Below are 21,434 nucleotides of genomic sequence, written 5' to 3' on the forward strand. Positions count from 1 at the left end.
TTTGAAAAGAGCTATTATCAATAATTTCTGATGCATTCAAGGGAAAAATCTATCCACTGTTTGGCTTTTGCAAAACATGTCTGCAAGAAAGGTTCTTGAAAAGATGTCACTCTTCTGAGGCTCAGTTAAATCTAAACCCTCAAACAGCAGCAGCATGGTGCAGCACGGTGCATCGTACCTTGCAGGCTGCTCCTCCGTTAATGATGGATTTGACGAAGATGCCCAGGTCAGCGTGGTTCTCCTTGGAGCGGTTGCCTTTGACACTGACACCCAACCCAGCCGAACCCGAGTCACTGAGGGGGATCTCGAAGGTCAGGAACTCCCTAGTCCCATCTGGAGTCAAGACCAAGTCGTCCTCCTCTGTCTTCTGTAAGAGGATGAACAAATGAAGAGAGTTCAATAGCATAATAAATCAATCAATGAAGTTATGATCAAACTCTGTGATTAGCAGCTTCAGTAGAGAGATTTCCTTTATATTTAAATACAGTAGTCTGCTCATATAGCCTAACCTCATGCACATTCAATAACATAACCTGAGATATCCTGCATTTACTGGAGCCAAAAGCAATAATAACAATAACACAAAAGCCCCTTTCGGCCCCGCCGTGCTTTTCCCATGATCCTGTGGCTTAGCCTCATGGCCAAAGTTAAAAGGACATTCATTTGGCCACTCGAGGTTAATGAAAAGTACTTGCATACAAATTAGAGTCAGGCAGATAGCAGGGAGGTAAATCAGAGTGCAAGCTCATTAGCCACATCAGATATATTAGTGCTAAACAGAAGAGTGCTCCTGAGTGTTAAAGCGGGTACTTAGTGAAAGCAGGTGGGGACTTATCTTCTATAATCAAGGCACAATGCTAAAGCTTGGAGGTGGTTCTTTAAGACTTTGAGGAAAGAATTAGAGAGGGATTTTATCAGACTTGAGTCGATGCTGGCTTAATTCAATCAAACGCAGGATGTATTTATACTGAGAATGAGTCAAACTAACAGGATGACTAACAAACTGATAATAGCTATGAAGGTAAATCTGGAGCTCATCGACGTATGAAGCAAATACAGCTTTTGTTTGTTTGTGTCTGACGTGTAGCCCAAGCTGTTCGACCAATCAGAGTGAGCGAGTAGAGCTGTATGATAAAGGTTGAAAGACGGCGTGAAGTGAAGTAGCAGGTGTGTTTCTTGTTCCCCACCAAAAACACACCTGTTGCTCTTTTGAAAGTCAGTGTCATGTCTGTTCATACACGTGAGAGCTGTTTTTCAGCCTGTTATGTTCAAGCCCCTCCATCAGTGGAAGAGGACGCAGAAGCTGTTTTCTAAACCGTTTGAAGGTAGTATGTAGTATGACTGTCCTGTTTGGTCTGTTTTGCAGGATGCTGGGTCAGTACGGCGCCTGATTAGATATGGCATACTGCAGATGTTGCTCGTTCACATACTACATACTGAGTTTTGACCAAATAAGTTTGTGCTGCTTGTATAATAGGCGGTTTCAGAAACAGCCAATGTTTGATTCATAAAGTTACAGCAGGTGTTTGACAAGTGCTGGATCATCGTTGTATACAATGTACATGAATGTATTTGTTGCTCTTCTCTCATGATGCTGTTGCTGCTGTTTCTTTCCAGGGCTGTGCAGTGATTTGATGTCTGACACACTGATAACACGTGACTTAACCCAACCTTTTATGAGACCTTTTATTTAAGCTTTTTATCAAGAGAAGAGACAAAATGTTCAGGTTGAATTTACAACTGTGTTCCTGATTCTTTTTTTTAGCTTTAAAATGAGAAAAAAGCGGATTTTATTCTAAATTATTGTTTTTTCAGACATTATTTCTCTATTTCAAGGATGTAAGATTAAGGATGTAATTTATCCCCTGCCAACCATGCCCACATGTTCTGGTTTTGCCCAAGATTAACACCATTTTGGGGCAACATTTTTGATACATTGTGCAAAGCTTATCACCAGGATGTCCCCCCAAACTCACTCTCAGCCATCTTTGGCATACCCTCTGACTCTAGCCTCTTTGTTGCGATGAAAGGAGCTCTTCGCTTTCACTACTTTGTTAGCTCAGCGGCTGATCCTGTTTGACTGGAAACTAGCTCGCCCCCCATTATATGATCGCTGGATCAGAGAAGTCCTCTGCAACCTTAAGCTGGAAAAACTCCTCTATGACATTTTGAAATATATGGAATACTTTACTGACATTTGTGAAATTCCTTACTTTAATTCCTGATTCTGATGATGAGTAATTCACCTTACTCCTACTCGTTCCACTCTTCTCCTCCAACTGCTGCATCTTCTGCTTGCTTGTAAAACATTTTTTTTATTATTATTTATTTATGTATTTATTTTTTCTTCTTTTTCTTCTTTTTTTCTGTTTATTTATTGTTTTGCTTTCTTTCTTTTTCCCTGTTGTGTGCCTGTGTGTGTAGTGTGGGTCCACAAGCCTCTGTACTGGACCTGAACTGGGTTGGCTGGGTGGGGGGGTTTAAGACCTTACTGTAATCCCGTGCCTTATTATTCAAAGCAACTTGACATTGTCTGTTAAAATGTTCAAAACTTAATAAAAAGAGTTTGGGAAAAAAAAAAAAAAGGATGTAAGAAGAAGAAAAAACTTCCCGAAATGTGTTTACAGTTTTAGTTTTGTATTTTTGTCTGGAACTTGGTTCAAATGTATTCTCAGAATTGTATTTTATTTCATTTTTATTTTTTAAAATTTTAAAATCTCAATTCAATTTTTAAACACATCCTTGACATTTAATCTCTGTTTCCCCTTTTTTTAAATATTTGGAGCAAAGTTTGTTTTACTTTCTTCTTTCATCCAAAAATACAAATTTAATCCTGACATTTTGAATTCTTACAAAGATTTTGACTTCATCTGGCAATAAAAAAAACTCTTCCTCCTTGTGATATTTTCTTTTGCTGAAAGCCTGAATGAAATTTTGACATTTAAACTTTATTCTTTTTATGCAAAATCAAACACAAAACTCTCCCTGCACTACTTTTCTTGTATTCTTGTCTCCAGTGTTCTTCTATATATCATTTTATCTTACACTCATACTTCTCTGAAAAGATATCCTCACTCACAAAGGTTTTAAAGGATTCAGACAAACATCACAGAGAACAAATTCAACACGCCGTGCACCTGGATCGCGATGCCGAGTGCGTCAAACTGGCAGTAAACTTCGCAGTGAGCCGACGTGAACACAGCAGCCTAATTGACATGCTGAGAGCTCTCTCTTTCTCTCTTCTCCTCCACAACAGGTGCTTCTCCCGCTCTTTCTCTGCATTCACTCTCCCTCTCTCTTCCAGCGCAACAATAAAAAGCTATTCTCTCGTGCTTGTTATTTGACAGCTGTCCTCTGAATAGACGGCTGCGTGCACGCTCATGCCTGGCAATTATTGTGCACGCCTAATGAATTCAATCATCGGGCTCGGTGTCAGCATGTCATTAGCTCCCTTTGTTTGCTGGGATGGAGATGGAATTGCTCCGGGTTGGGAAGCAAGGGGGGGAGAAAAAGAGGGGTGGAGGAAGAGTCAGAGTGGGGAAGGAAGAGCAAAAGAGAGGACTTAGAGAGAGAAGAAAGGATTGCGGAGAAGCAGGCAGTGTGAGCACTATCAGGGTGTCTCAGGAAGACAACCTGTGAAGCTACCTGTGAGATTACGTTAATAAGAAGCAGGAGGAGGGATCATTTCAGTCCTGTTAGCCTCTCCTCACAGGCTTCCAGTTTACTTCAGGACTGGTTTAAAGGATGTGCTGTCTGCCTTTGAAGCCTTGACTGACCTCGTCCTATTGAGCTGACCTCCTGGCCCTTTAGATCATCAGACGCGGGCCTCCAGGCAGTCTGTCGCTCAAATCTTAAGCTTAGATGTGACCATGCTTTTTTCCAGTCAGGACCTTCAACTGTGGAACAATCTGCCATCTTCGTTCATATCCGCCTCATTTGTCGACTCTTAAGAATCACCTCACAACACAGGCTGACATGTTGAGTCCTAAGTAATTGGTTGTGTGTAGTTTTTCTGTATTCCTGTGTAATATCCAAAATGCATGTAGTCTCAGTGACATCACCCATTGCTTTCTAAAGCAGGGTTTTGAAGCCTAAAGATTGTGGTCGCCATATTGGAAATGCTGCCTCCACCAAACTTTCAGCCGGTTAATGGGGTCTCCTCTACTTAGCCTCAATCAATCGATCTTAATTTGTACAGCGCCAAATCACATCACAAATAGGAGCAGGTCTAGACAATACTCTATGTTCTATTATCAACAAAGACCCAACATCAAGACAGGATAAGCTCCAGCCCCACCTTACAGACAGGACTCAGTCTGATCTCATCTTATTCCACCATGAGCAGAGCACTTTGCAGCATTTAGCAAGTTACAGTGGCAAGGACAAACTTCCTTTAACAGGCAGAAACCTCCAGCAGGACCAGACTCATGTTAGACACACATCTGCTGAGACCGTGTTGGAGTTGGAAAGAGGGATAGAGGGGGATGGAAAGAGAGAGAGAGAGTTTTTGAATGTGTTTTATAGATAAGTTTGACTAACTAACTGACTGGTTTGACATCAGACACAACTAAAGGGAACAAATATCGACCAAAAACTCTAAAAAAAAAAACAACCCAGGAATTTATGTATTTTGGAAACTAAAATCCCACTTTTTTTGCAAGGATTTTAAACTAAAATAATTTTAAAAACAACAAAAACATCCCTCTAACTGTCAATGTTATTTCATTATGAATAATACAACAGACAACAGCATATTAATTACTGTAATGCCAAGACATCACTGATCAGTGAAGCAGATGTAATAATAGTGACTCATCATAAACACTGTTTGGTAAAAGAAAAATGAAGAGGACTTTTTCCTGAAGTAGCTCAGCCCTACTTTAAATACAGTGGATTCAGAGAAAGTCCCCACGTATGATAATGAAGACAGGAGAGAAAGAGAAGTAGGTGAAATAAATAAAACAGGCAGAGGGAGAGAGGAGAGAGAAAATCCAAAGTAAGAGGAGCTGAACAAAGGTGAAGGGAGGGAGAGAGAGAGTGACGGGCTCGAGAGTAGGGACAGAAAAAAAAAAAGAGTGAGGGTGAAAAGGCGAGAAGACGAGAAAAGCAAAAGGGTGAAGAGAAAGAGAGTGAGTGTGAGCATGACAATGACAGAGTGAGCGAGCGAGCGAGTGTGAATGAAAGGCCGACAGAAAGGGAAGAATCCATGTGGAACACAAAAGAAGACAGACACTGCCACCTCTCTCTCTCTCTCTCTCTCTCTCTCTCTCTCTCTCTACCTCCAGCCTTTTTCTCACCTGTCTCTTTATACCCCTCCCTCCTTCCTCTCTCTTCTCCTGCTGCTCATTTCCTTTCTTCTCCGTGGCGCCTGTCCTCTCTAACCTTCGTTCTCTCTCTCTACCTTCTCCTTCCTTGTTCTTTTCTCTTTCTTTGTCATCCCAAATTCGCGGGAGGAAAGTACGCTCGTGCTAAAACAGCTACATGTGAGGAGCTGTCGTTCGCTCTTCTTTTCGGGACAAAGCCTGCGTTTGAAAACCGAGCGTTTTTAAAAAGATTAGGCTTAAAATGACAGCTTTGCATTTTAGTTTGGATGAGGTAAACACAGATTTTGGAAATCCTAAAAGCCCGCCAGGTGACGTTAAGAGGACAACTTTGTGATTTTTCAGTGCAGCGCAAAGAAAATCCCCATTGTGTGGGTAACAGGTGTCATCTATAATCCTCGATCAAATGAATACTCTGTGTTTGTTTGGTATTCTGGTGAGAGAGAAGGAAAAAACGAGTGGATGAGAATGACTAAATCCTGACTTTGCCTGTTTGAAAACACAGAACAGGTAATCACAGGAAGCAGGAGGGGGCTGATCACAGGTCTCTTGTTGGTGCTACTCTGGAGCAGATGTTTTGTGGAGTGCGTGGTTTTGTAGTTAACAGACAGAAAGAAGACAAAGAAGGAGAGATGCATCACCCTCTTTCTGTTCAGGTGTAGAAAAAGTAAGGTAAAAAAAAAGTAGGGATGAGCCTGACTAAGAATTTGCTTAGTCGAATCTGATTCATCAGATTTTGCCCATAGTCGACGAATAGTCGAATGTTTGTTGTTTTTCCTTATTGACCCAAAGTCTGCATGATGGTAGCCTAAAGTAAAAGGGACAACAGAATATTATGAGCATAAAACTTAGATTTTTTAAGTCAATATTGCAAAAACAACGTGGTGATGGAGAGAAAACTCAAATAAGGCCGCCATCCGTTAAACATGGAACAACGCGCCACAGATATTTAAACAGTTTTCGCACAGCGGAGAGCAGCGCTGCGGTGGCTAGTTTGTCCAACTTAAGGCTAAACATTTGTATAATGTTCAAAATCAAACCTGAACCAGCTAGAGGGTTTTTAAATCTCTTAACAGAACCTTTTAAAACAGTCTTTCATCACGTCTTTGTCCGCTTGAGTCTTTTCAAATTGTACGCGAGGAAAACCATCATGTTTACAGGCAGAAGTGCGCTCCTTGCTTTGTTGACTGTAAATCCTGTCTTTGAGAATATCCTCTCTGATGGCGTGGAGGTGGATGGGATGCTGTGGATTGTTTTTGAGGCTTTCGACAGCTTTGGGTATCCCTCCTCATTCTTTTGGCCCCGTACAGTTTTTGTGTGGTCCGGTAATCCTTGATCTCACAGCCCTCTTCATGAAGCTGCTCCTCATCTTCATCACTATTTTTTAGATTCAACTGATGTTTTATTTCCTGACATTTTGAGCTACCATGAACGTAGAAAGATTTAAAGACCAGCTGAGGTACGTCTGCTCCCCAGCTCCCGCTAAATGGGAGAGTCCACCTTTAATTACCAGGGGAGATTTAATTACCACTTTAAGGAGACTTAACACTTCAAGAGCTGTTCTCAGAATTACATTAAATAAGTCTATATTTATATCAAAATAGGCTAAATGAGATGTTTTTACGGGAAACAGGAAAATAATGTAAAATTAGACATTGAGCACCCCCATGGTTTGAATGGAATGATCCACGTTTCATATGCAAATATTCAACTATGAGATTGGCAGTCGACTAAGGCTTGTTAGAACGAATCGTCGAATATTCGACTATTTGGGGTCACCCCTAAAAAAAAGTAGCATTCCTTAAAAAAAAAAAGGTTGGGGCGCTGTGTACAATGTAAATAAAATCAGATTTTGTTGTTCTGAGAGTCATTTAAAGACTATGCTTGATTGAAAGTAGTGCAAAGACAACATATCAAATGTAAAAACAATTACATTTTTCATTTTTACAATTCCATAACACAAAATGTATCGAGAGTCAAAAACAGTATGGTGAAACGCGTTTCTCGCTCACAGTAAAGTCTAAAGTAAAGTTTTTCTTTACGTATGCTCTTGTCGCCGACCGGCACCTGATAATGTAAGTTGGCTGTGCATGGAGAGCCCTGTTTATTGTTAGAACAAAATGTTTCATTTCTGAAAAAAAAAAAAAGTTTTAAATTTGATGCAAGCAATACTTTAAAAAAAAAAAAGAACGACAAGATACCCCAATAATGTCTGAAACTATGTATGAAACTTCTTCTGCTGGCCTTAATTAGCATAATCAACATATAAAATGAAAATGGTTAATTTCACATATTTGCCCCCCCCCCCCTGCATGTTTATATTACATAGACACTGTTCAGGGGTCAATTTGATCCGGCACCCAAAGTGGAGGCCAAAAGGGGTTACTCTGTTTTATTTTATGTACATAGCTTCACCACTTTATTTATTTACTCTTCTCCCCCCCCCCTTTTTTTTTTAAAATTATTATTATTATTTCTTTTTTTAATCTTTATCTTTCCATTTATTGAAAAACATAATTAATCCGTGTCACTTGTATGTCTTTGCACTGTACCTCTGCCTCTGAAGATTGGAGTGACTTCCACATTATACTAGCCTCTTTTCAAGTAATAATCAACTTGCTGTGTGATCTTGCTCTCCCTAATGTATTTAAACGATATTGCTTTTTTGTAATTGTTTTGTCTGTCTACCCCTTGTTAATGTCGGTATGGATGTGAGATGTGTGTGAAGTGATCAATGTTAAGGGGCGGGTGTGATCATAAGGGTGTTTTTGTTATTGTGTTTTGTAACATCATCCACAGAGCTCTGTTCCAACTATTGCATGTCACAAAACCTATTGTTTGTCTGTCTGTGCATAAAAAAAACAATAAAAAAACTTTGGAATGAGAATGCAGGTGTTGGCATGACTTTTGTCTAGTACCTTTTCTGTTCCTGTGTATTTTGCTGGGGTTCTGACACTTTTGAATAATGAAACATGCCCCGGGTCAAACTGACCCAGGAACATTATTGTTGTTCCTAAGAAACGAACATAACAGGAGGGTTAAAATAAAAAAACACCAGAAGGAATATTTCCCAACTAATGAGGTTAGCAACGTGACCGGGTATAAAAGGTGACTCCAGAGAGGCTGAGTCTCTCAGAAAGAAAGATGGAAAGAGGTTCACCACTCTGTGACAGACTGCGTGAGCAAAAAGTTCAACTATTTCAGAATAATGTTCCTCAGTGTGAAATTGCATATAATTCGGGGACTTCGTTGCCTACAGTTCATACTATTATGGAGACATCTACAAGGCTGGGGGACAAGGCTGAAAAACCATACTGGATGGTTGTGATCTTTAGGTCCCTGACAGCCTTAGTAGCTACCGGACTCTAACCGCCTCTGAGAGGGGAAAATGAAGCAACATCTGGTCCTGCAATCAAGGCAACAGCAGCAGTTCCAAGAAGTTATTAAAATATGAGTAAAAGTGATGATCATAATAAAGTTAAAAGTTGTGATATTTTCCACATTAATGTTTTAATGTGTGTCGACTGTGAGCTCCAAAAAGGAAAGCTGAAGTCTGATCACGTCCTGCTCACATTGACAGGGCTCTAATTCCTCTAACCACCTGCTCACTATACACCATCCTTTACACTTAGTTCCCCTTTTCTCCATCCTTTCATAACTCCCCCCCTGCTCTGTCCTCTCTTTTTGTCTCTCTCTCCTGATCCTCTCATACAAAGCCCATCCAATGCATGTCTCACCCTCAGAGACTGCACCCTCCTTTATATTCCACTGAGAGAGTCAATCTTTAGCATCCAAGAGAATTCAAAGTCACCCCCTTTTCCCACTTTCTCTTTCTCCTTTCTACACACTTCTCTCTGACTCGATTAGCAGATCGTTGGCGAGCTCAACTTTGGCCGAACAAACCTGTCAGTGTGATGGCGTCTAAAGAAAGTCGCTGGAGGGAGGGGGTTGGAGGTGGCAGAGAAAGAGAGAGAGAGGGATGGGAGGGAGGAGGAGGCAGTGAAGGGTGTAATTGGTCGAGGGAAGTCAGGCATGGAGAGCATTGTTGGCTGCCTACTGTAGCACATATCTCTTTTTATTCAAACTCTGACTCTCTCTCTCTCTCCTCTCATTGCTGCCTTACTTTCTATCACTAGATTCGCCATCCCATGTCTCCCTCCCTGTCCCTTTTTTCCCTCTCCTTTAAATTGACACTACATTGTCAAAAATATGTGGACACACCTGCCAACACACTTCTCAACACTTGGGTCTGTCTCTCATGCATCCAGCTTCAATCCTTTGTTCCAATAAAAGAGAATCTGTACGCTCCTGCCCCTCTTCTTCATCACTCCACCACTTCTCCAACTCCTCTTTCTGCTCTCCTGCCTCTTGGTTCCACTTTCTTTTTTCACCCTCTATTCACAACTCCAATTTTCCCTCTCTCTTACCCTCACTTGCCCCCCCTCTCTCCCCTCTCTCTTGCTCTCTCCTCTCACTCTTTCTTGATGCTTCACGCTGCAGCTCCATGCTGATAGACCATGAATATCAAATACCTGAGCGATCGGCGGAGCTGAGGCTGGCACAGCATGGAGGAGGAGAGGAAGGCAGGTGTGTGTGCACAAGAGTCAGTGACAGGGGAGAGAGTGAGGGCAGATCTATAGGTGGGTGTGTGTCAGTGCAGGCACACAAGCACACAGAGCGGCGTGTACACCCTGCAAATGTCATCTTTATATACTGCGCCTGCACACACCGCTTCACCTGCCACCATGCAGCGATAGCACAACGAAGACTGTTGCATATACGAGGGGAATCAGTTGATACCCACACAGAAATACACTCCAACATCCTACTTGCTGTTTAAAAGGAATCAGCTGCTCTCTCTCCCTCCACATTTTGGACAGTCAAACACCACGGCTCGCTCTTCAGAGCTCCACAGCCCACTAGAAACCATTTATAACCTCATCCAACCCCAAGCAATTATACCAGCAGCTGCTCCATGTCGCTCCACGTATGCGTGCGCTGGTGTGTGAGTAAACTTATGTGTGAAAGTGTATTAGTGAATGTGTGTGTGGGTGTGCACATCTGAGGTGTGTTTGTGTGAAGCCCGCCATATGGCTTTTTGAGTTCATAATGTGCGAAGAGCTCAGTGTAGTCTATGTAACTGTATACTTTGTGTGTGTGTGTGTGTGTGTGTGTGTGTGTGTGTGTGTGTGTGTGTGTGTGTGTGTGTGTGTGTGTGTGTGTGTGTGTGTGTGTTTGTGTTTTTGCAGGGACCAGGTGGCAGCTTGAAACATCACTTTAATTAAGCCGGAGAGCCTGTTCTGCGGTGGAACGGCCCTCTCTGATTGACTCGTATGTGTCACCGACAGACCACTAACAGAACACAGGAGCAGCATCAAGTGGGCTGCCACAGGTCTGCAGACATTAATCACTGCAGCTCTCCTGCTGTGCTTATTAGAACACAAAGTTATGTAACTCTTCAAATGAGGGATCCTGAAAATCTGTCCCTAGTTCCTCATTTTAAAACCCTGAAGTGTCACTGGAACAGGTCTTTCAAATGCTGACAACCTTTTTTTTTCACGTCTGACCCTGAAAAGTAATCAGACTTTTCCAGCAGGTGATTTCTTCTGCACAGTAACAATCATCTACAGATGGATACACCACCTGTATGTCACCAAGCGGCAAGCTCTGGTGCTAAAAACTGCAGTTCATCGAGGATCCGCTTGAGGCTGAGCTCCAGAAGTACCAGAAACCACATACACACCAATTCAAAGAAGAGAATCTTTACAGCAGAAATAAACATGTTTACAGCCTGGTACAAAAGAAGAGTGTAGTCTGGATAGCTTATTTCTCGATCGGCACACACTGTACGGGGTGAATTTTTAATAACGCGGCAATTTCAAAGATATTTAGATTACGAGTTGTCCATTATGAGAGGCACAGCTGACTTGATTGACAGGCGGGAACACTGTAGCTGTTGGCTAGGAGGCTCAAAGCCCGCCCCTTTACATCACAATCGCTTGTGGATTTCATCCCTGTGAAGTTATTTTTGTCATTTACTGTATCTATTGTTTTTCATGCTATTTTTTACAGAAACAAATAAAAACATAAATTCCATTGGTTGATTCTTTAATCACAAATATAAGATATGGTGTCATGTATTTTTCTTTAAAAATGGAGTCCTTCAAATCTTGTTTATCTGATTTATATAAAGTTTCATAGGATAAGGATAAGGATAAGGATATGAAGGTTTTTATATTATGATTATTTTTTAATCTAAAATACTCAAAGATAACGAGCTGCTACTCCAATGAAGTATTGTATTTATTTGCAAACAAGCCTGGTAAGCACTTGGCAGCTCTTAAAAAATGAATGCAGTCCAGACCTATAATAGTCTTATAATAGTCTTAGTCTATAATAGTTTTTCTGCAGAGATTTTGTATCTAAGTTAAAGCTGAAACTTCTGCTGCATTTTGCTGAGTCATGCATTAAGGTGGGTCATTATTAGCAAATTGAAGCTTATCATTAGCATCATCTAACTGTGTTACAATGCTTTAAGGCTAATGATGTTGTGTTAATGACTATGATGTGCAACATAATGTGTTGGCTGAATTAAACTGTCTTAGATTGAGTGTATCATCCAACACAGTGCCCCCACTACTCCAGGCCATCTACACACAGTCAGTATCATGCATTATCATCCTGTACACTTAATGAGACACTTATGCTTTATCACGATCAGCCAACACATGTTCTGCTCTGCTAAATGCTTCATCATGTCATCAAGAAACCCTTCATCATCACACCCGAACGTGCTCGCAGACTGCATTTCATAAGAGCTTGGTGTGCGGAGGAAACATGGAAGTGTGATAGATAGCATCTTGGCACGCTGTAGCTGCAGTATTACTGCCGCCGCCGCTGATGGCTTTTCAATATAGCATCACAGTCATTTTCCATAAGCCTGTGTGACTAATGGCATAAACAATGGAGCTGAATGTTCACGTTATGGGCCCATTATGGGACTATCAGGGCCAGCATGTAAAGACGGATGTCTTTGATCAGCACTCCATTGTAGAAGCCAGGTGCAGGGAAGAGGTTTCCCGTCTTTAAGTGTGTTTTAAGTGTGAAGGTGCGTTCGCGTGTGTGCATGCAGAGGAAGAGAGGATGGGTGGAGTGAAAGGAAGAGAAGCAAAAAGGTTACAGAGAGCGAAGTAACCGCACAATGAGAATGAGAGAAGAGTGAAGCTAAAAGCTGATGAGAAAGAGAGAAAACCCCGCAAAGTGTTTTGTTTCCACACACCATTGGAGGAGCAATGAATTGCTTAAATGACTCCCACTCTATTTGTGAAGCCAACCCAAAGTATCTCATTTGCTTTTGATGCTTTCTCCAGAGGCAGCATAATGACCCAAGCTGGTGATGTCATGCAGCAGTTACCTCAATCAGCCAATGGGGCCTCCCGGTTGTCACAGGCTGCCTCGGGTGCTAAAGGGGGGCAGTCAAAGTCAACAGGTTAGAAACAAGAGCCCCTGAGGCAGAGACCACTTCAAGGCTGGAGATGCACTGAGGACATCGGAGCCTCAAAATAGCTCCATTTAACACATTTTATAAACAATCAAACAGAAAAACTTTGTTGTTCAAAAAAAAGATTACAAATGAGTGAAAGTTTGAACCACCTATGTGCTTTAAAGACAGATACAGTTAACCAGTGTCACAAACGTACAACAGCCTCTAGCCGACTCCTGTAAATAAAAAACATGAGTTCATTTTTAGGTCATTGGACCATTTTCAAGAAGTGGGTTCTTTTTTTCACTTCAGTTGGTGCATTTGTCTGCTGTGTAACCCTCGACAAAGCTCTCAGTCTCTTACAGGATGAGTCATGCAATGCAAGCCTCATAAAACCTGCAGGTCTCCGACTGCCCACATACTGTAGCCTGTTGGTTTTTATACTGTATGTTATTAAGAGATGGGAAATATAAGGTACACTTAACCAAGCCTGTCAACTAAAACCAACTCTTTATGGAAGCTGCATGAAGTGACTCATAAAAGATTCCTCTGAAGATATGATGAGGTGTTAAAGCACACTATGGGTCAAATGTTGGTCCATGCATCTGTGCATTTTGATACATGAGCAATGTTAGTAATGTATTTTAGCTGAAGCTGTTATTTGGTTACCTCATAGACTGTATTAAACATGGACATAATCCCAGTGACATCATCGATATAGGTGATGGTCGCCATATTGGAAATGTTGGCTCAAACTGCCATCTGATCAACTGGCAAAGAGGTGGAGTAAAGGCCAAACAAACAGCTGTCAGTCAAATCAGCCATGCCCATAATAATGCCAAATTATATTTATCCCTTAACCTTAATTGGATCAAAAACGGGTGAATTATATAAAAAATTCACACTGTGCACTTTGTAAGCATTTAGAAATAAGCAATTAAGACCAGTTGTTTTTGTACCAGGCTGAAGTTGGTCATTTTAAAATGTTATATGTGGTATAATGGGGATACTTTGGCTTTTGGAGCCAGCACCAAGTGGACACATACCCCTTTTAGACCAACGCGAACCAGATTGTATTTCCGGGCTGGTGCTAGTGCTGGTTCAGAGCTGGTTGAACTCATGAACCAACACGGCACACGTTTGTTTTTCCACCTGCTCGAGCCATGGAAGAGGCACGACATGATATCAGATTTACGTGACTGCTTTTCCCAGCAGCGCTAGCGCAAACTTTCCCTCACAACAACTACGATGGCGGACAACGTAGCATGCTTGTTGGTGTTGAAGCTTGTCTCCTCAGCCAACCACTGCTCTGCATTGGAATCCAGTAGTGTTTTTTATTTTTTTGCTGCAGGACAATTGCAGAAACACTTTTGGTTTCTTTTTTTAATCACGGCAACACCGCCCCTCGCCCCTGACGAATGCGGTTCGCGGTTCTAGACAAGCAAAGAGTTGGAGCCATGGTGGAACCGGTTTTCGCAGTCGAAACATGAAAAAAAGGTTCTCAATTGAGTGCCGGCTCAGAACCGGCCCTGAAACTGCCTCTGTTGAAAAGAGGTATTTGGGAACTGCAGTTTTTGCATCTCAGTATTGGCTTCATCTTTCAACACCTGAGGTTGCCACTTGATTCATCTGGGATTTCATCGAACATTCACCTCAAACCAGCCTGATACAAATTGCTCACATGTGAATTAATCCTTACATTTTTAGATTCAGGGTTTACTGTTGGGATATGTGGTGTGTAGTATTTCTCAAAACCTTCTGGGCCCTGCTTTGCAGTTACGCTCGACCCAGAGCGTTCAAATTGTGATTACACAACAGATTCGGAGACGCCTTTTCTTGCCTCAGAAAAGTTTTACAAATATAATCCTTCTTCAATTGAAGATTCAAGGTGGAAAGAAATACTGCTGTGGTTAGCAGTTTGATGTGTGATATCAATAGTTTTACGAACATTTATCAAAGAGGGGAAATGCAACTCTGTGCTGAAATACCAGGGATGTCCGAAGGGGAGGCGAAGCTGAGCACCGTTACTGTAACAAGGTCTCAAATTATACAGGAGGGAACAAATGTGTGAAGTATGTTTCACTGTTTTTGATTCTTCTTAGACTATATAGAAAGGAGTAATGAACAAACACTAGTTTCTACCCTCCTCCTCCTCCTCCTCCTCCTCCTCCTCAACATCCTCTCTTCATCTACCAGAGAGTATCTGTTACTTGAAAATGAACGGTCATCCGCTAAAAGCAGCTCTGCTCTGTTAGATCCACACCCTGCCTTTAAAGCTCTACACCATCACTGTGTCTCTGCTGCTGTTGTTGTTGTTTTTCTTTGGCGGTGAGATGTTTAAAATGAGGCGGCTGACAGCAGATAACATCTGAAAGGCACAGACTCCATTATGGCGGTTGATGTTCCGGGAAAGAGTGAAGAGGGAGACTCATCTGGAGATTTGGAGTTAGGCAGGGAGGGACGGAGTGGAGGAGAGGAGGGAGAATTGGAGGAAGAGGAGACAGTATTCTCTCAGCTAATTCCCACAATCTATCTGGCTCTCATCTCTGCGGTCATATTGACATTTGGGGAAAATAAATAATTCAATTGGTCTGACTTTCCTCAATACTTTAACTTCACGAGGCACTATTTTCATGAAAATCTGCACACCGGATCTACTGCAACTGTGATGATGAAGATTTATCTTATAAGTTCCAGGAAATATTAACAAGAACAGACAATTTAACACAGATATGGCTCTAAATAAAAATGTTCTGGAACATTACTGATACAAATAAACTGCTAAAAGTTGAAATTGTTTGCAGACGATACAGTTATTTTCGCTGCTGGTGGTTCTTGGGATGAAGATTAAAAGTAAATACACTACCAATCAAAAGTTTGGACACACCTTCTCATTCAATGGTTTTTATTTATTTTAATTATTTTCAACATTGTGGATTAATACTGAAGACATTAAAACTGTGAAATAATCTGGTTTAACCATAATCTGGATTACAACAGTAGTCAAATAGGGCTATCCATTCTGTGCTAACCCTACCTCTGAACAACACAACTGATGGTCTCAAACACATTAAGAAGGCAAGCCATTCTACAAATGAACTCTTGACAAGGCTCATGTTCATTAGAAACCATTCCAGGAGACCACTTCATGAAGCAGACTGAGAGAATACCAAGAGTGTGCAAAGCTGTCATGAAGGAAAAAGGGGGCTACTTTACAGGATCTAAAATATAAAACATATTCTGCTTTGTTTAACACTTTTTTGTTCACTCAATAATTCCATAATTTTATTTCATAGTTTTAATGTCTTCAGTATTAATCTACGTTAAAAATAATTGAAATAAATAAAAGCCCTTGAATGAGAAGGTGTTTCCAGACTTTTGATTGGTAGTGTATGTAAATCACACTGAGAGTGTTTGCAGAAATAGTAGACGGTCCACTCCCCTGTAATCATTCTAAGTCTGATCAAGTGATGCACATTGTAGTGTCTGATCGTGTGCAGATGTGAGACGTGCCAGCTGCGGTCCCAATAATCGTCATCGCCCTGCCGTAACGCTCCTCGATGACGAGGATCATCCACACAGCTTGCAGGTATGACTGCCGCTCAAATTAACTGGCCAATTACGCTTCTAATGCGCCAATCAAAGCGCAATCATATCGCGCCCGCACTCGGCCAGATGTAACCTGAAGGGACGGCCAGATGTGAAGACGTGCAGTCTGCGGTGGTTAAATTACAGCTCAAGTTCGCTGTGTAAATGGAAGAGTTATGGAAATGTGAATGGCCTTTTAATTTCGGCAATAAAGAAAGATGAGCTTTTAACAGCTGCTGTGGTGGAAAACCTTTTAGGGTGTCATGTGACGCGGAACAGTCAGACTGTTACAGTTGGGGATACCAAGAATCCTAGTGAGATTTCTCACAGAGAGCAGTTTCTCAAACGACAAATATACCTGCTGCCACTGAAAGGTCCAATCCCAGCATTACGGCTGTTTATTTGCATTCAGTGCCCGTGTATTTATGACCCTGATATATCAGGCTATATATGTCAAGTGCCTCTATTACAGATGGCGCCATATGTCAAAGTTTGCTAGTGCACGTTTGGAACAGCCACGACCAACTCTGTGTGCATTTCCCCCTCAATAAAGTGCAACAGACTGTTTGTTATTCAGCTCACATATCAGAGCCAGTGTGCTGCAAGACGGCCAGACTGACAACCTTATCCACAGCCTGCAAATAAAGCTAACTCCCATGTGTTTCCACCTTTGCTGACAAATACAGCTCTGAGGGGAGTGATGGAGCAAATTACTCTGCAGTACAGCCTGAACCAGACAATACTGATGATCCATGAAATTGTGATTTGTTAGAGCAACCCTGGCTGGAGATTAAAATTAGTGTTAGTGAGTAACATTTTTATGCACGACTAGCGGCTTGCACTTTGATTAACCTGCTCTTACTAGTACACCCTGGATGCATGCATACGCCTTTGTTTTTGTCCCAACAGGGTGATAAAACTCTGTGTTTTTTATAGCAGAGATTAATAACAACCATGCAAAAGGGGGCAGCTCGGGCTCATAAAGGAGTGGTAGCTGTGAGCTGTTTGAGGGGAAGGGGTTTAATAGCAAGCTTGTGTCCGGGTGGAGTCTTACCAAATCTCTGGGGCATTGCATCTGGGGCTCAGCGTTCTAGAGGAGGGAGGAGGGGACAGAAGAACCACAAAATATTCATCAACAAAGACAGTGATAATAAAGCACAAGAAGCTGTGGAGAGGAGGGGCTTATGGCTGAATGGCAGTGATGGTATGAATAAATGAGAATGCAGTATATGAGAATGATCAATCTGAACACTTGAATGTGGGATGTTGTTGCAATCTTTGAAGGTGGGGATGAAATACAAATTTTTAACCTGTGCACGTCATCATTTCAAGTTTTAGAGTTTATCTAGCCAATGTCCTCTTACTGTCCAGCTGCCATAATCCAGATAAGGAGAACTCTCAAGTCATCCAGATTGCTTTTACCAGCTGACAGCCACAGAGTTGAGCTCACAGCGATACAAAAAGGAGGCAGTGCTTCATTGATTTGTTTCTCCTGCAACTGCAAACTGACTTGTGCAGAATACACTGATAAATACACTGCAGGATGGACACTTTGCAGATCATAGAATAATAAAATCAATGAAACTCATCTGCAGCCATTACTACTTCTTTAAGCAGCTTTTTGAAAGTCTGCTGCGGTTTCTGCTTCTCAGGTTTTATTCAGATACTATCACACTCAGGGTTTATAAAAGCAATGCATCATGAAGGGTTGATACTTTTTAAACTTTGGTGCAGTTACATTCTCCTGACAATGACATGAATATACACATCAATCAATTATGAGGCAGGATAAGACACTCCCCTTCTTATAGTGAGGTCAGACTACATGTTACCCAAGTGTGTCATCATGAACGACAAGCATGACCTCCGACAGAAAGTCTAACATGTTTAATTTTTCTATCATCCTTTCACAATGTTCTCTGTTACATCAGCGAGGTTGACCAATGGGAGCATGAAGCGCCATGCACGTGCAAAATTAACGACTGTTAACAGCAGAAAAGCAGAGTGATGAGATTGGAGCTGCGAGAATGATAGGACAGAGGAAATGTTTGTTGAGCTCTGGCAACAACATCCCTGTCTTTTTGATGTGTCGTTAAGGGATGACCACGACAGACTGAAACAAAGAAATGTTGGCGAGACACAGCGGACGTTTTTGGTTTACAGTCTTCTTCGCCCAACTCTTCTTCCTTCAAACGTTATCACTTCGGTCGTGATGATTGGTCAGGTACTAATGTGCAGTCTGTCGTGTCTGTCAGTCAACAATTTAGGTCTCTGATCCCCTGATAAAACACTGTGACCATCATAAGCATCATTTCTCTGATGGTCTGAGGATATATTATATTACGTAATATAATATTTCATTATATTATATTATTATTTACTACAACTGAACTGATAATATCACTCTCTTTATATTACTTTTTTCCACTATTCTCTCTACATATCCATTAATCCATATTTATTTATTAATATTGCATACTATACCTTATAGGGGTGACCCCAAATAGTCGAATATTCGACAATTCGTTCTAACGAGCCTTAGTCGACTGCCAATCTCATAGTCGAATATTTGCATATGAAATGTGGATCATTCCATTCAAACCATGGGGGTGCTCAATGTCTAATTTTACATTATTTTCCTGTTTCCCGTAAAAATAGTGTCTCATTTAGCCTATTTTGATATAAATATAAACTTTTTTAATGTAATTCTGAGAACAGCTCTTGAAGTGTTAAATCTCCTTAAAGTGGTAATTAAATCTCCCCTGGTAATTAAAGGTGGACCATTTAACGGGGACCTGTGGAGCAGGTGGTCTTTAAATCTTTCTACGTTCATAGTAGCTCAAAATGTCAGGAAATAAAACTTCAGTTGATCCTAAAAAATAGTGATGAAGATGAGGAGCAGCTTCATGAAGAGGGCTGTGAGATCAAGGATTACCGGACCACACAAAAACTGTACGGGGCCAAAAGAACGAGGAGGGATACCCAAAGCTGTCCGAAGCCTCAAAAACAATCCACAGCATCCCATCCACCTCCACACCATCAGAGAGGATATTCTCAAAGACAGGATTTACAGTCAACAAAGCAAGGAGCGCACTTCTGCGCGTACACACGATGGTTTTCCTCGTGTACAATTTGAAAAGACTCAAGCGGACAAAGACGAGATCAAAGACTGTTTTAAAAGGTTCTGTTAAGAGATTTAAAAACCCTCTAGCTGGTTCAGGTTTGATTATGAACATTATACAAATGTTTAGCCTTAAGTTGGACAAACTACCCTCCACAGCGCTGCTCTCCGCTGTGTGAACACTGTTTAAATATCTCCTGATTCCTTACTCTATAGTGGCGCGTTGTTCCATGTTTAAAGGATGGTGGCCTTATTTGAGTTTTCTCTCCTTCATCACCTCGTTGTTTTTGCAATATAGATTTAAAAAATCTAAGTTTTATGCTTATAATATTCTGTTGTCCCTTTTACTTTAAGCTACGAGTCTCTTAATTGTAAAGGGTTATGCCTAATATTGTCATGTGGTCACCATCATGCAGACTTTGGGTCAATAAGGAAAAACAACAAACATTCAACTATTCGTCGACTATGGGCAAAATCTGATAGATTAGATTCGACTAAGCAAATCCTTAGTCGGGCTCACCCCTAATACCTTAACTACCTCACAGTGAACATTATTTGACCCTGTTGCCATCTGTCATTATCACGCAATGTCAATCTGTCACTTTACAACTATTTACTAATCTTAAATTAGTTTCTTAGTTTTGTTTATCTATTTGTATTTATTAATTTAGTTTAGTTTTATCTATTTTTGTTTTTTTAATTTTCACTCTTTCTATACTCTATTATTCTTGTACTACTCTTGTTACTATGTCTGTGTTGCTGCAACTACCACATTTCCCCACAGGGATCAATAAAGTATTATCATATAACCTATCTTATCTTATCTTATCTTATCTTTTAAAAGACAGAAAGATAATGTAGTCTGACCTCAGCATAGATCTAATCTCTCCATATTATGATTTGGAGTTATGTGCATTTATGAGCCGTGCACTAATAGTAGTATTAGAGTAATGACAGCAGTTTGTACATCATTCATCAGAATATCCGTAATGTGGAAATCTCTGTGCCCTATTTATTAATATAGAATATGTTATTTACAAGAGTGACACAGTTTCAAAAGAGCCATTAAACAGGAGACCAAATTATTCAGAGCATTTTTTTACCTGCTGCATGTGGCAGCTGCTCAAATGATCCAACAGCTGCTGGCTCTGTGTTTTCACTGCACAACATTAGGCTTAATAAATAAAGCTTAGTACCTGACATTTTAAATTCATGCTTATGTATTAAGAGAACGTGCGGCTTACTCTTAAATCTGCCGTTAAGCTCAATTGAGTCATCCGGGTTGTGTTTACACTGATATATAATGGGTTATATATTTTTGTGTACTGACAAAGTGTGCTGTTAAGTCTCCACTCTATCTATACAGGCAGAGAGAAAATGCTTAGCCCAGCTCGCAACTCGAGATAAGGCTGAAGCTGCTCGTTTTAACGCACTGGGCCTCCTCTCCCTCGAGTCCCATCTCAACCCTTTCACATCACCCCCTCCACCCTGCAGCTGATAACCACAGTTCAAATAAATCCTGCCATCTAACTACCAGCTAAGCAGAGTCAGCCAGACTCAGAGGCTCACTCTTATCTAAAAGATGAGTATCGACCAGGGAGGCAGTTCCACTCATCATCGCCATCAGCCAATCGCCTCCTCTGCATCCCTGGCGGTGATAATTGTCACCAATCAGACATTTTGATTGACACTGTTTGCTGGCGAATGGCTACATGTGCCAGTAATGACCATGGTGGCTGCTGAAGGTGCTGGGAGAGACCATCTTTATGACAACAGAGGGGGGGATTTAGTGCTGTTTGGGGCTGTAACTCATGCTACCACTCGATAAAGAGTGTTTTAAAAGCAGCTAGTGCAGATAGAGGGATAGCAGATAATCATTGACCGCCGCTGTAGAGTAAACACCAGCGTGATTTAAAGCCGG

General features: G+C 41.2%; 1 protein-coding gene across 4 annotated transcripts in view; it reads right to left on the bottom strand.

Moving 5' to 3' along the window:
• pard3ab (par-3 family cell polarity regulator alpha, b) overlaps window positions 1-21,434 on the bottom strand; it is a 372,199-nt gene that overhangs the window by 145,543 nt on the left and 205,222 nt on the right. For all 4 annotated transcript variants that reach the window (XM_034702113.1, XM_034702112.1, XM_034702111.1 and 1 more), the window contains 3 exons: window positions 17,447-17,482; window positions 12,736-12,783; window positions 179-367 (listed from right to left, as the gene is read on the bottom strand). In XM_034702113.1, coding sequence (XP_034558004.1) covers window positions 179-367; window positions 12,736-12,783; window positions 17,447-17,482 — 273 coding nt within the window. The remainder of the gene's footprint in view (window positions 1-178; window positions 368-12,735; window positions 12,784-17,446; window positions 17,483-21,434) is intronic.

The sequence above is a fragment of the Notolabrus celidotus genome, chromosome 15, assembly GCF_009762535.1.
Source record: "Notolabrus celidotus isolate fNotCel1 chromosome 15, fNotCel1.pri, whole genome shotgun sequence".
Taxonomy (NCBI): Eukaryota; Metazoa; Chordata; class Actinopteri; order Labriformes; family Labridae; genus Notolabrus; species Notolabrus celidotus.